Below are 15,815 nucleotides of genomic sequence, written 5' to 3'. Positions count from 1 at the left end.
TCTTTGAGATTTAGCAAGGTATAGGTAGGACAATGGTGAAGAACCGGTAATCCCCACTCCATGGAGGTGGGATCATAATGCCAGGCTTCACCAAGCTGCCTCCATAAGTGGGATCATCCCTAGGGTATCCAACTAACAAGGTATTCATAAGACTCCTATGCCATTCTAGCAACAATGTTGATTCGAGGTTCAAAAGCAGTCTTCGGACTAAAGAAACCATTAAACTAAACAAAAATTTCTTAGGGTAGGAAGGAGTAGAGTTCAGACCAAACCCGTATACATACTGGTCTCGACACAAGAGATTATCAAACAACCTAAAAGGATCCAGTGTTCTGTTACCGTGGATTACTCGACTTGACCAAACAGACAACACCGATGCTAACAGGTTTGAACTTGATATAACGTTAACGAAATCAGGTCGGATTAGGAACCAGTTCAGGGGTGTGACATAGTTTAACCAAGGTAAACTATCTACCATGTAGTTGAGATATGAGTGGAGATCAAACCTGGGCCAGGGAGGTAACATCGGGGAAATAGAGAACGCCGAGGTTGTTGAAATCTCCGTCAAGATCTTCCATGGCTCCGACATCAAAACAGAGCTCCCGCCCATCTGCAGCCAAGTAAAATACTTGGAGAGTGGATGTAGATCCGAGGAGCGGAGAGATGTCGTAGTTGATTGCGGGATGTGCCAGATCAAAGGATAGAAATCAAAGTTACCGAGGCGGTCAAGGGGTTGTGGAGGCGGCTGCAAGGTCAGAGAAGCAATATCGCCAAGAGAGGTAGACGGAGGTGGGGGGAAGAGGGGAAAGAGTTGAAGCTTACGCATTGTCGGAGTTGAGATCTGAGATTTCAAAGAGCTTCCGGTGAAGAGAACAAGGGCCTTAAGAGAGATGTGCAGATAGAGGAGAGAACGAAGGTTACAGAACCAGAGCCCATCGACGCTGATCGGTCTCGGCGCCGCCGGGGGAAGCTTCCTCGGTGGTTGTGCCAAAGAGGATATAAGTAGGGCGAACTAAGGCCGGTTTTTTTTAATACGTGTCAGCTTTAATTCTATCTCAAGTATTGTAAGCTTTCTTTATCAATCTTTATCAATTTATAATTTCTCAATGCATATCTTCATTTCACCATCTTCGTGGAGCAACACTCTGCTTCCTTAGTTATTTTATCGATCATAATCCTCTAGGACCTCTGCTCTATATGACTTCCATATCATCATCATCACAAATTTGTGCTTTGCTTTCAGTTTATGAACAAGAAGCAGGTTTGAAATTGCCTTCACTGGCAAGAATCGTGACTGAAGTACATTCACACCGATTGCTTTATCAAAAAACTGCTTAAAAACGGGTAAATAATAAAGAAAATAACAGTTATGTTTATTGGAAATTCTGTTAGTTAAGTTAATTATAGAGCGTAATGCATACCCTTATCGCAGCACCAGCTGCAGTATTCAGTTGAAGAACTTTGACTCCATCAACTTCCTGCTAGGATTTGAGACAAATTATGCAAAAATTGCAATACCTAAGATATGTTGCACCGACGTGATTGGAAATCTAGTACCTTTGGGTTTGAGATGATCTCCATTTTAAGTGCATCAGCTTCCACAAGCTTTTTTTTTTAGGCTTGCAAGTTAACCCAACTATAATAGTTTACAGTTAAGTGTCCACATATATACTTGTTATTCTGAATGATTTTGGGACCATAGAGCTACTAATCGGATTGTCGCAGGATTTTTTGGGAGCTGAAATGGACAGAGGAGGAAGTCCAGATCGAGTGATTATTCTGATGAATTGCAGAGAGACGATTACATAGCTTATATACGCTGAATGAGAATCCTAAGACATAAATACAATGATATGATATCTGCTAGCATTTAATATATATACAATATGATTTCCCTAAACATGTGGGATATGATTATACACAATATCCCATTACCCCCCTCAAGCTGGAGCATGGAGGTTGCGAATGCCCAGCTTGCAACGGAAAGTTTCAAATTGTGGGCCACCTAGCGGTTTGGTGAAGATATCTGCAAGTTGGTGATGAGTATCAACATGAACTGGAATAATAACACCTAACTGGATCTTTTCCCGGACAAAATGGCAGTCATTTTCGATGTGCTTTGTGCGGTCATGGAACACAGGATTTGTAGCGATGTAGATAGCCGATTGACTATCACATAAAACTCGCATAGGTTGAGGGTGTGCAATGCCAAGATCCGTTAGAACACGTTTCACCCAGAGTAACTCTTTAGTGAGATGTACCATGGCACGATACTCTGCTTCAGCGGAGGAAATACTAACCGTGTCCTGCTTTTTTGTTTTCCAGGAAACGGGTAAAGCTCCTAGTTGAACGAAATAACCTGTTACAAAGCAACGAGTGAGAGGGCAACTAGAATAGTCTGAATCACACCATCCTGTGACCTGAAAGTTTGTTCGTGCCTTTAACAGAATCCCTTGACCAACCGTACCTTTGAGATACTTGACCACGCGGAGAGCTGCTTGCCAATGATCCTCGCGAGGGTGTTGCATAAACTGAGATAGGATATGAACAGAAAACACCAAATCAGGTCGAGTTGCAGCAAGGTAGATCAACCGTCCAATGAGTCGCCGATATTGTGCAGGTTGTGAAAGCAATGGTGACTTGGAAAGAGCCAATTTATGATTCTGTTCAAGCGGAAAATCAGCGGGTTTAGAGCCCAGTAAACCAGCTTCGGCAACAATTTCAAGAGCATACTTCCTCTGACTTATATAAAAACCAGTGCTTCCCCTTGATACTTCAATGCCCAACAAAATACTTAAGTGGTCCCAAATCTTTCATCTTAAAACAGGTTGCCAAATAATCTTTGAAAAGTTGCAACGCTCCTGATGAATTACTTGCAACAATCATGTCATCGACATATATGAGAATATTGATTTGGATGCCGCCTTTGTCGAACGTATACAAAGAGTAGTCAGATAAGGATTGAACGAAACCATATTCACGAAGAGAAGTGGTTAGTTTTTCAAACCAACACCTAGGAGCTTGTTTGAGACCGTACAAGGATTTCCTCAATCTACAAACCTTCTTTTCATCTGCAACATGAAAACCGGGTGGAGGTTTCATATATACCTCTTCTTCAAGATCACCATGGAGGAAGGCGTTGTGCACATCCATTTGGTGAACAATCTAGTTGCAACCAGCAGCAACTTCGAGAAATAAATGAACTGTCTCCATTTTGGCAACGGGGGCAAACGTATCTCCATAATCAATACCTTCAGTCTGCTTATTTCCAAGGGCAACTAACCTAGCCTTATACCGCTCGATGGTGCCATTGGCGTGATGCCTTATTTTATATACCCACTTCGAACCAATTGCTCATTTTCGTGGAGGCAAGTCAACAATGGTCCAAGTCTCGTTCTCCTCCAAAGCTTGGACCTCTGTACCCATTTCTTTCCTCCAGACTTGTTTCTGAACAACTTGCTTAAAACTGTGAGGTTCAACATCCGCTATAACCGCAACCAAATACGCCCGATGTGTTTCCGAAAATTGATTGTTTCCAACATAATGATGAATGAGATATAGAGATGTACCTTTCGTCGGTTGTAAAAAACGTGTTTGAGCAGAATCGGTGACGTAATCATTCAAAGCCACAGGCTGAGAGCGAGTTCGTTCACTGAGACGAAGAGGTATAGGAGTCGGAGATGCGGGTTCATTGATTGCGGCCGGTTCCGGAGAGGGTGAATCCGTATCAGAACTCGCTGGAGACGAGTCGCCGAGGTCGGGGGAGGTCGGAGATGAATCCTTGATGTCAGAGGGAGCAACAGAGGTTGGAGGTGAGTTGTTAAGTGGTGGAGAAGATAAAACCGACGAAGAAGGAGTAGATAGACCTGAATTGTGTTGAGCGCCTTGTGGTGTAAGCCCAATATCATCAACAGGTAATGGACCCGGTGGAATAGAAGCCCACAATTCATCGCCTTCTTCTTCTAATCGAGGAGACGATAATGTTGCCGTAACCTCTGCGAAAGGATAAATATCCTCATAGAATTTCACATCGCGAGACGTAAAAAACCCATTTGTCTGAAGATCATACAAACGCCAGGCCTTTTTTCCATATGGGTAGCCGACGAAAACGCACTTGCGACTTCTTGCTGCAAACTTATCACCTTTGTGTGTGTGAGCATAAGCATAGCAGAGACTACCCAAAATTCGTAAGTGACCATAATCAGGAGCCGTATTGTGAATGCGTTCATACGGTGTCACACCGTTCAAAACTGAACTAGGAGTTCGATTTATTAAGTATGCGGCTGTTAAGACGCACTCACCCCAAAACTCAATCGGAAGAGAAGCTTGGAAGCGAAGAGCTCGGGCAACGTTAAGGATGTGGTGGTGATTCCGTTCCATACGACCATTCTGCTGTGGTGTCACGACACAAGAGGTTTCATGTATAATACCATTGTCGCTACGAACCCATTGTACATGTTTGTGAAACTGACGTTCAGCCATGGAGAGAAGATGTTTGAAATTTGCAATAGTCTCAGTTTTGTCAACTTGCAGATACAACCAAACACTTCTAGAGTAATCGTCGACTATGGTAAGAAAATAACGAGTGCCAGAGTGAGATGTTTTTTTGTAAGGACCCCAAAGATCGATATGAAGCAACTTAAAAATAGAAGTTATTTTATTACTGCTTAGTGGAAAAACAGATCTTGTATGCTTAGCGCGGAGACAAACATCACATGCCTCATTGGAAAGTTCAGAAACAACAGAAACATCAAGGTTTGAAAGAGAACCAACTATCCTAGCAAAAGGATGACCCATCCTCTAATGCCACAAATCATAAAACTTCTCCTCCCTAGGTAACACCGATGCAGCTAATTCCAATCTGCAGAAACGGAACGTACCAGGATCACGCTTCCCGGTGCCAATCATCATCCTCGAAACGCGGTCCTAGATAACAAGGAATTTTTCAGCTAGTTGAACCACACAACCATTTTCATCCATCAGTTGACCAAGTGATATCATATCAGAGTGAAAACCAGCAACATAAAAAACAGATTTCAACACTAAGTTGTCACCCAAAACGATTGTGCCTTCTTTAACAGATATACGTTCACGACCATCAGCTAAAATAACCAAAACAGGTTGCTCCATGTCCCTCATATTAGTAAGAATACTTAAATATACAGTAAGATGATGAGAGGCACCTGTGTCGAGTATCCACGAATTAGAAGAAAACTTACTGGAGAGTTTTTCAGTACTTGAACTGGCACCACCGTTGAGAAGAGTCATGAGGGTTCGCTATTGAGTGTCACTGAGACTGGTCACCGCATCCTTATCTTTATCAGTAATCACATGATTCTCAGTTTGGACGAGTGGGGTGGAAGTGATATGTACAACATTAGCATATGGTAGACCACTACGACCACATCCTTGACCACCAGAAGGAGACACACCACGACCTCGACCAGAAGACGTACGAGACCGAGGACGGTTACCTCACCACTCAAGATAACCAATCACACCATAGCAACTCTCTGAAGCATGACCAGGACGGTTGCAATGTTTACAAAACAGAGTTTTGTCTTTGTCATCCCGACGAAAGCCCAGTTTGGTCTGAGCAGCAAAAGCCGTAATTTCTTGTTGATCATCACGGTTGAGAGTGCCATTCCGCACGAGGTCTTCCTCTTGGCGGACAATGTTATACACCTCCTCCATCGGTTGGAGTGGAACCCGAGAGATCAAACTAGATTGGACGATGCGAAACGAGATATCATCAAGACCAAAAACGAATTGGTGGACCTTGTCGTCTTCACGGTCTTTCTCTTGAACCTCTCCAAGGTTGCACTCACACTTACCGCACTTATAAACACGGAGAGGGCGATAGGTAGCCATATTATCCCAAATGCGATTCAGCTTGCCAAAGTATGCTTCAATGGCGAGACCTCTCTGTTTGCAACATGTCAACTCTGCTTTGATTTGTTGAAGCTTAGGACCATTCATGACAGAAAACCGCTTCTTGAGATGATCTCACAGATCTTTCGCAACATCCCGGTGAGAGATATTCGAACGTAACACTGGATCAATGGACATCTTGATCCATGACACAAGGAGCGCCTGAATCGTCCACCAGTCTTCGAGATCTGACAATCCTTCAGTCGGTCGAGCAATGGTACCATCAAGGAAACCAAACTTCTTTCGAGACAACAACGCTGTCTTCATGCCACAAGCCCACTCGTCGTAGTTCGTACCCAAGAGCAAGGGGTGGGAAATCACCACACCAGGGTTGTCAGCAGCTGTCAGATCGTACGGAGAGATCGTGCGGCGAACCTCCGTAACAGCTGGGGTCGAGTTTGGTCGGGTCGGGGTCATTTGTTCTTCAGACATCGGAGAACAGAAAATCAATTGGGAAAAAGAAGAAAAAAATATGTTTAAAAATGTGTTCAGGCTCTGATACCATGTAATGGACAGAGGAGGAAGACCGGATCGAGTGAATATTCTGATGTATTGTAGAGAGACGATTACATAGCTTATATAAGCTGAATGAGAATCCTAAGACATAAATACAATGATATGATATTTGCTAGCATTTAATATATATACGATATGATTTCCCTAAACATGTGGGATATGATTATACACAATATCCCATTAGAGCTTCCTCTGATGGAATTTTTCATCTTCATCCTTTAGGTTTTAGAACTAAAGACTGGAATTTTCTACACAGAAATATAGAGGAATATTAATATTTAAATTGGCAGCCAAATCCAAAACATAGCATCAAGTATGAGAGACTCGTAGCCTTCACTCCTCTGGTGTTGAGTGTGCGTTGCTCGTCAATCGTCACATTCCTCAGTTGCCAATTGCATACACAGGTTAATTTGAGTTCTTTTACTGATTTTCGTGGACACCATTGTAATTAGGTTGAGCCCAGAAAACCGAGGGAATTGTGTGGAATGGAAAAAAATTATTATTGGACAAAAATATTGAGCTGTATTAATACTTGATTGACTGATCTCCTTTTTAACTGATCTCCTTTTTAGTTTTTTATTGTATTGATCATTTGTATTGGTCACTTTTTCTTATATTGACCGAAAAACTTGGAAAAAAACAAGTTGGTCTTTAAAGAGATTCTGTTACGAAAAGATTATGTTAAGAAGCCGAAAAGATTCTGTTCAATATAAGAAATTTCGTTTCGGTTTACAAGTTTGTCATAAAGAGATTTTGTTACGAGAGGAGTGTTTTGAGAAACATAGAAAATCAGGTGAAAACATGGGATCTTCTTCAACACCATTCTTATGATTCTTTGTCTCATCCTCATATATTACATTTAACATTAACCAAACAATGTAACTCCTAACATGAATCTGCCATAATCCTCTGAAGTTGCAGCGTTAGTTATGTTTCTTTTCTTCTGGGTTTTAGTAGATTGGGATGACTTTGCGTCAATTTCCAAGGAGATTTGTGGATGGAGACTGACTTCGGTTGAAGCCATTGAATTCTTTGCAACAGAAATTTTATAGAGACTCCTTGATCAAAATATATCTCCCTCTGGTCCATTGGGATTTGTCTAAAATCTTATTTTTTCTTAAGGGTATAAAATCAACTTTTTCAATAGTGTACTCGTTTGACATAAAACAGTAACAGAAAAAATCAGTCATAATTTTATAAATCTATCACAACAATTATGATAACTCTACCGATCTTTTGCTATTACAATGAGACATAAGTCTACCATTACAATAACGATTAAATATGTTGACATCCAATAAATCTATGGGCATCCGAATATCTGCCATAACTAAAAAATAACTCTCTCATATTAATATCATCTAAAATAAATCGGACATTTTGTCTATATCCCTCGTAGTTCTGCCATAAAAACCAAACTCTACCACCATTGCAATAAATCTGTCTAATATTTCTACTTGTCCACAATAAATCTATCACCATAAAAATCTATCACTTAGTTTAAATCATCTTTTTTTTTTTTTTCTGGGACGAAGTTTAAATCTATCTAATTTTTTTTCTGTCATCACTGAAACTTAGTCTAATAGTCTGTCAATAAAATCTGCTGTATATCATAACTCTATTAATAAAATTAACTCACGATTGTAACTCTATCATACAACTATGTCGCCGAAATAAGTTTGTCCTCACATGACTGACAAATTTATTATAAGATGGAAACTTTCCAGCACAAAATTTTCGGTAAATGTTTAACAAACTTGCTAACGTGGTTTTTCTTTTTAATGGCACAATTATAAATATATTTTTCTTGACAAAGCAAACTAGTAGTTAAACCATCATTAAAAAAAATCTAATAAGACCTCCAATTTAGTACTTTTTAAAGACTTTCAAGCCATTTGAATAAACTTTCTTTTTAAAACAAACAATTTGTTTTGTTTGGGAGGCTGACCAATAATGGCCGAGAATATAGAAACAAAAATATGACGACAGAGTGATGAGATAGACCAATGAAGAAGAAGCCGCCGCAAGTTACAATACTATTTCTTTTTTTTTTTTGTTTCTATGTCTTTTGCTAACCACACCCACTTATTATATTTACCTCTCCTCTCCTCCCTTCTCACACAATTTTTCGGATCAAAGTCAAAGCATAAAAAAAAATTGCGCTTGATCTTGTAAGTTGTAACAATTCCAACTTAACTATGAAAATTAACATCCGAGATTTCACCATTGTCCGGCCTGCCGCCGAGACCCCAGTCACTAATCTTTGGAACTCCCACGTTGACCTCATCATCGCTAAGTACCACACCCCAAGTGTCTACTTCTACAGACCCACCGGCGCCTCCAATTTCTTTGACCCTCAGGTCCTCAAGGACGCTCTTTCCAAGGCACTCGTCCCCTTTTACCCGATGGCTGGTCGCTTGAAGAAAGACGATGATGGTCGTATCGAGATCGATTGCAACGACGCAGGTGTTCTCTTTGTTGTCGCCGATACTCTCTCTGTCATCGATGATCTTGGGGACTTCGCTCCTTCCCTCACTCTCCGCCAGCTTATTCCTGATGTTGATTACTCCGTCGGCGTCCACACTTTACCGCTCCTCGTCGTGCAGGTTAAAAAATTGATGCCTTGTGTTTTAGGTTTCTAACTTTGTCTTTCTTTAATTTAGCTTAGCCGATCCGTTGTTCCTTGATAAAGTAGGTGACCTTCTTTAAATGTGGGGGAGCTTCCCTTGGGGTTGGCATGCAACACCACGTGGCCGATGGTTTCTCTGGTCTCCATTTTATCAATGCATGGTCTGATATGGCCCGTGGTCTTGACCTTACCATTCCACCCTTCATTGATCGAACTCTTCTCCGCGCTAGGGACCCGCCTCAGCCTGCTTTTGATCATGTTGAATATCAGCCTTCCCCTAGTATAAGGATCCCGTCCTCCAAACCAGGCCCTGATGATAACACTGTCTCCATTTTCAAAATATCACGCGACCTACTTCTTGCTCTCAAGGGGAAGTCCAAGCAGGATGGGAACACTGTAAGCTACAGCTCATACGAGGTCTTGGCTGGCCACGTGTGGAGATCAGTGTGCAAAGCGCGCGGACTTCCAGACGACCAAGAGACCAAGCTGTACGTTGCAATTGATGGAAGGTCTAGACTTTGCCCGCAGCTGCCCCCTGGTTACTTTGGCAATGTGATATTCAGTGCGACACCATTGACACTTGCAGGGGATCTTTTATCAAAGCCAACATGGTATGCTGCTGGGAAGATTCATGATGTTATAGTTCGCATGGACGATAACTATCTGAGGTCTGCTCTTGACTACTTGGAGATGCAGCCTGATCTGTCAGCACTGGTCCGCTGTGCATCTACCTACAAATGCCCAAATTTGGGAATCACAAGCTGGGTCAGATTACCCATGTATGATGCAGACTTTGGTTGGGGTCGTCCCATATTTGTGGGACCTGGTGCAATTGCATACGAGGGTTTGTCTTTTTTGCTACCAAGTCCTACAAATGATGGCAGCTTATCCTTGGCCATTGCCCTCCAATCTGAACACATGAAACTGTTTGAGAAGTTTTTGTACGACATATGAGAGAGATAAGCCGCCATATGAGTATAGCTCCCCCTACTTCTATCTTCTTCAATGGTGGTTGATGAGTTAAGTTGTCACTACTTGCTTTGCGTTTACCTTGGCCCAAGGAAAAAGATATTCAAGAACGCCTTGTATCTCCATGTTTGGAAAACAAAAGAAAAAAAAGATGAGATTATAAACTTTTTCCGAGATTGTTGTGCTTTCCATTTGTATCCAGACAGAGCGAGTTGGAGGAAGTAGCAATGTCCCATATGTTCATATTGGCATCGGTGCGACCTGTTAGTTTTATAATTGAGTTTGGTCGTATATGTTATAGAATTATATAATTTAATGTGTTTGTTGAGTGAAGAAGTATGTATGAAGAAACGTGAAGAGGTGTATATGTAAGAGTCGTGACGTTTCGACCAAGACACAATCATTGGTAACGGTCACTTATGGTTATGACCGTAAGACTTGTATATAAGTGTGTTGTTGTAAAACAAGAAGATAGCAAGCTTCAGTTTAATAAAAGTTTGTATTACAAGTTCTTATTTCTTCCAACGGTCTCTTACTCTATTTCTTCTTGAAGCAATCCGACCGTTTTTTATATATATAATAATTAACTTGTATTTTTTTATCAAGCTAACATCAATTAATACAAACAGTGGAAATACCAAAACATTGAATCATCAATTATCCAAATTAATCCAGTAAAACAATATCAACAAACAATTAACCAAAATCATAAATTTTATGGAATTTGGTAGGAATATTTCTTTCTAATTTTCTACGAAAAATATACTGAAGATATTTAGTAGAAAACTCGTAGAAACGTTTTCCTACCAATTTTTTACGATATATGTTTCCTACCAAATTCTACCAATTGAAGAAATGTTTTCTACCAACTTCCTACAAAAAGTTAGTCATAGGAAAAATGTAGGTTAAATTCATTTACTTATAAATTTAAAATCATATATATATATATTTACTTTACATTTACAAAATAAATTTTTTATCTGTTTACTTATAAATTTAAATCTCTACTACTTATAGTTATAGTTTTGTTTTAGAAAAATCAATAAAGTTTTTCAAACCTAACCCTTAAATTTTTAAATAAAGTCATTTTCTAAATCCTTAACCAAAGAATTTATTTATGGGAAAATTAGAAATAAAGGAAGTTTTTCCAAACTTTTGTCCATATACACTTTTTTTTTAGATTGTCAATTGTGATGAAAATACTCCTACTAATAGATATAGTGAAGTTTTTAGGAGTTTAAACCAAAAAACAAACAGAAAACTCATATTAGTATACAACTGTGTAAAAAAAAATTGAAAAAAAAATGTTTTGGGTGTCAAAAATCAGTTTGTAAATTGATGATTTCTGGTCTAAATTGTTCAGAAAAGACTTTCTACGATTTTTTCAAGTTCTAAACAATTTAGATTATTCATTCTACAGTTTGTACATGTTCTACGAAGTTTAGACGTAAAATTTGTTCTAAAAACTTCAGAACTTGAATTTTGTATGTTCTACAAAATTAAGAATATGTATTCTACATTTTTCTTCATTCTACATCAATTCAAAATATATTTTCCACGTTTTACCATGTATACTAAAAGAAGTAGAAGATATATCGTAGACTTTTTAGCATTTATAATCTGTAAAACTTAGAACACCATAGAAATAGAAAGAAAATAAATTAAATAAGGAAAGTGAATATTTTTTGAATGATCTTAATTTATGGTTACGATTCTGTATTTATTGTTTAGATATGTTCTAATATATTTTAGAATGTGTATTCTTAATTATTTAGAAGGTAGACAAATACAGAAAAACGACATTCTACATGACCTATCGGTTGTTTACTATCTCTTCCACCTTCCACGAAAATTTCACTTACCTGTTTATGATGCAAATCTACGTTACTTGTGGTGTATGAATATTGGATGCCAACAAGGGGTTGAGATTTTTTGATGATGAAGAAAAAAAAGATTTGAAACTAATTTTGACGTTCTTTCAAATTTTGTTAATTATAACTTTGATGGATATTTGTTAGATTAGTCTAGTCATTGAATATTCACTTGGACTTTGTTTGCACACCATATGGGTTTCACAAAAGCAATCTTGTTCACGTTTAATTTTTTCAGTTCAAAAGATAACACAAGTGACACTAAGTCTCCTTGACACAAATTACAAGTGACACAAGTGCTAAACATAACCAAACCACTTTTGATTATTGAATTACATAAATTGTAGTTTTTTTTCTTTCAAATTACGTTTGGAGGAAAAAATCAATTAAAGGATTAATAACTAATTAAGGGGTTTTCGTTCTAGTTAGAATAACTAATTAAGTAATTAAAGGGTTTCATTTCTTCAATTAAGTAATTGTATTTTTTAATTAAGGGTATAATTGACTAAAAAATTTCTGTAAAACCTATTTCACCAAACTTATAAAGTATAGATGGACAAACTTTTAATCAAACATCCTTTATTTCTAATTTTCCCTTTATTTATTTTACTCAAATATTAGAAGATTATTTTCAATAAATTTTTAGAACAAACATACTAGTTTCCATTAAAGTTGAAAGACCGCAACCATTTGAGTGTTAATCAGTACTCTGTCTAGGCATCACTTAATAGTGTGATTTCTTCTTTCTCCCACCCATGAGAAACGGTCTCCTCTTGATCTCAAATCAGATAGATCACAAACATATAGCATTGTTCGAAACCTACCGAATGTCCACTCTTTCCTTTGAGGTCCTCCTATTTTTCCCTCATTGTTAAGGATTTCATTAAAATCACCAGCTAGCATCCAAGGGCCAGTTCTTGTTCTTGTTTCACTTATACTTTCTAAGTGATCCCAATGTTCGAAATAGATCTAGAAGCAGCCACTTTTAACCTTTTACTTCTTACTTGCTTGATTGTGCTTTTACAACAACACAATATATATATATATATATATATATATATATATCTTATCTTCTTAACCTAGCTACTTACTTCAATTGTTTCATTTCAAAATTACAAATACAAACCCATTACATTTGTGGGCCTTCATTATGCTTATGGCCCAAAAGTCTTTTCTTCTTCTTTCTTCTTCCTCCTACGACACAAAACACTTCTTCTTCTTCTTTTCTTCTTCTTCGATTTCCTAGTCTTACTCTTTTCTCCATCTTCTGATTTATTCTCTTCTGCAACTTAATCAAGTAGAGGATCAAACTCCAACACCCAAAATAAATGTCTTTGGCTTGGAAGAGGGTGACCATACACACCCGAAAAATAAAAACCTATATTATTATAGTCAATGTGTACATTAATAATCCTTTCATCTTGATACAAAGATGATAAGGAGACATTGTTTGCCCACATCATTGCCAAACCTCCACTCCTACTTTGAGGGGTTGAGTTAATACATTAGAAAATCCTAAAACAGAAGCAAAGTCACACACAACTGAACAACTATTTAAAGTTTCACATAAAAACAAAAGCTGTGGTTTTAAAATACGACATATATGCTTTAATTAGACGAGATTGTGTCAGCAGCGAACAGATGCCCTGACAGTTCCAGGAAACGACTCTCATGGAGGCATTGGGGGTACCGCCCCCCCCCCCCCCCCCCGCGCCTCCGTCCAAATTCGTACCACTGTAGGATCCTGCATATTCCACTCGAGCCTTCTTATGAAACAGGTTAAGGGCCATCAGGTCTTCTTCCGCCTCACAACGCTGGTAGTATTGTTCCATGAAGTCTCTAGTTCTCTTTTGAGTGACTTTGCCTCCTCTAGCAGCTGCGATGAAATCCTGTGGATAATGTGTCAAAGCCTCCTTCTCCTTACCCTTTGCGTACTTAGTGAAAATGTAGCAAAGTCTTTCAGCCATCAACTTTGTGTCCTCAAAAATGCTCGGTGTGGAAATATCCTCTGATTCAGTGATGATGAATTCCTCGTTTGCATTGGATGGTCCTACACCCAGAATCTCACCATCCGGTGAAATGGTTTGAAGAGTGTTAGTGTGTGAGTCCGGTCCATCAGGATTCTGGTAATCATGATGATCACGATGATCATAGTCCCCCGGATCATAACCATCATCGCCTCCATCGTCCTCATCATTCGCCTCATTTACAAAGAACAGAGGACACTCTTTGGCATCATGTGAAAGGGAACCACACTTCGAGCAGAAATTGCGCAGTCGTTCGTTTTTAAACATCAGGATGGTGTTTAAATCGTTACCTCCAAATTGAAAGTTTCTCTGGAACCGTAGTGGAGTATTGATATCCCAGTTCACAAAAATTCTCACAAACTCAACCAAGTTAGAGTTTTCATCAAAGTCAACATTTGCAACATGACCCAGTTGATTCCCTATGTAATTAACCATGGCGGTATTTAGAAATTGTATTAGTATTCCTCGTACCTTGATCCAAAATGGAATGATCTTTGTTTCCGCCTCAGAGATATTAGGGTACCAACGGTGAACCGTAAGCATCCAGTCGTTAAATGCCCAAGGACCACGGCGGAGGACTAAGTTTAGTGCCTCCTCTGTCTTGAAAATAAAGAGAGCTTTACCATGGCCCAAAATCCTCCCCCGACACGCATCAGCGAAGCCCCAAATCTTTGGCATTTGGCGAACAATCGCCCTCAGGTTTTGTTTTTTTCGGGTTCACAGCGCAGACGATTAACGAGAAACGATTCTCATTAATTGCTCTCCCACACAACTCAGGTGGCAGGATAATTCGGGCATCGGTGATACCCAATTCGAGATTTTGCAAGGACTTCTGTATGTTATCACTCATTTTAGGAGACACAGATCGTGTTTGAGTAATAGGGACAAGGTTGGTTGTTTGAATTGCGAAGACCAAAGACTGGATTCCACCATATTTATATATGATTGTCAACGACGGTTTTCTTTGACAGTTATCCCTCGACAAAATCGGGGATAAATAACTGCTAACAGTTAAATGTCGCAGAGAACAAGCGTCAGAATCCAAACCGTAACCGGTAGAAATGTCGGAAAAACACTCCCATATTGAAAAATAGAAAGATTATGTCGTCGGTGGTTAAGAAATCGGAAATCGCCTTCGCGATCGCCATTAGAGAGAAAAGAAGCCATCCTCTTCCATTGCAGGCATGCAAGACTAACATGGGAACTGGCTAATATTCCGATAGAGATTCTTTTGGATACGACTCACGACTGTGAATCCATTCTTACTGCTTTTTTAGACATGGATTATACAGATGATGTCAATGCAACAACTCAGTTCCTACCTCTGTGGTTACTATGGCATTTTTGGAAATCAAGGAACAAGTTTATTTTTGAAGGTATTACTGATCAACCAAGGATACTAGTTCAGAGAGCTCAAAATGATGTTCAGGATTTGCTTCTTAACAACACGCAAAACACATCATCATCCACAAACCGATTGCATGAGGAAATCAAATGGAGAAGACCTTTGGATACTCTATATAAGTGCAACTATGATGCGGCCTTCAATCAACAATCAAACCAAGCCACCGAAGGCTGGATTATAAGAAATGGAGATGGCATATCAAAAGGATGGGGATCCATAAGGCTAGGAACAACAACAACTCCTCTAGAAGCAGAAGAAAAAGCTCTATTTTCAGCTATGCAACATACATGGATCAAAGGTTTCACATTTGTTTGGTTTGAAGGAGACGACTGTCAATTACTTTATAAGATACTTAACAGTCAACATTCAGAGATCTCAATTGACGGGATTATTCAGGACATTAGACTATGGGCATCATAATTCAATACTCTTGTTTTTAGTTTTACCAAAAGAGATGGTAATCATGT

At 39.1% G+C, this 15,815-nt stretch overlaps 2 protein-coding genes across 2 annotated transcripts; both read left to right on the top strand.

Moving 5' to 3' along the window:
- Positions 1–8,324: 8,324 nt before the first annotated feature.
- LOC104777735 (shikimate O-hydroxycinnamoyltransferase-like) lies at positions 8,325–10,556 on the top strand. Its single transcript, XM_010502042.3, has 2 exons — positions 8,325–9,053; positions 9,143–10,556. Exons 1-2 carry the CDS (start codon positions 8,646–8,648, stop codon positions 10,028–10,030), a joined length of 1,296 nt encoding a protein of 431 aa, XP_010500344.1. The 5' UTR covers positions 8,325–8,645; the 3' UTR covers positions 10,031–10,556.
- A 4,666-nt stretch (positions 10,557–15,222) lies between these two features.
- On the top strand, positions 15,223–15,768 carry LOC147947705 (uncharacterized). The gene has a single exon (XM_087507407.1). It carries the CDS (start codon positions 15,223–15,225, stop codon positions 15,766–15,768), a length of 546 nt encoding a protein of 181 aa, XP_087363533.1.
- The last annotated feature ends 47 nt before the right edge of the window (positions 15,769–15,815 follow it).

Source organism: Camelina sativa, chromosome 3, assembly GCF_030686135.1.
Source record: "Camelina sativa cultivar CO46 ecotype springtype chromosome 3, ASM3068613v1".
NCBI lineage: Eukaryota > Viridiplantae > Streptophyta > Magnoliopsida > Brassicales > Brassicaceae > Camelina > Camelina sativa.
The sequence above is the reverse complement of the archived record's forward strand: the minus strand, read 5'-3'. Positions and strand labels throughout refer to the sequence as shown.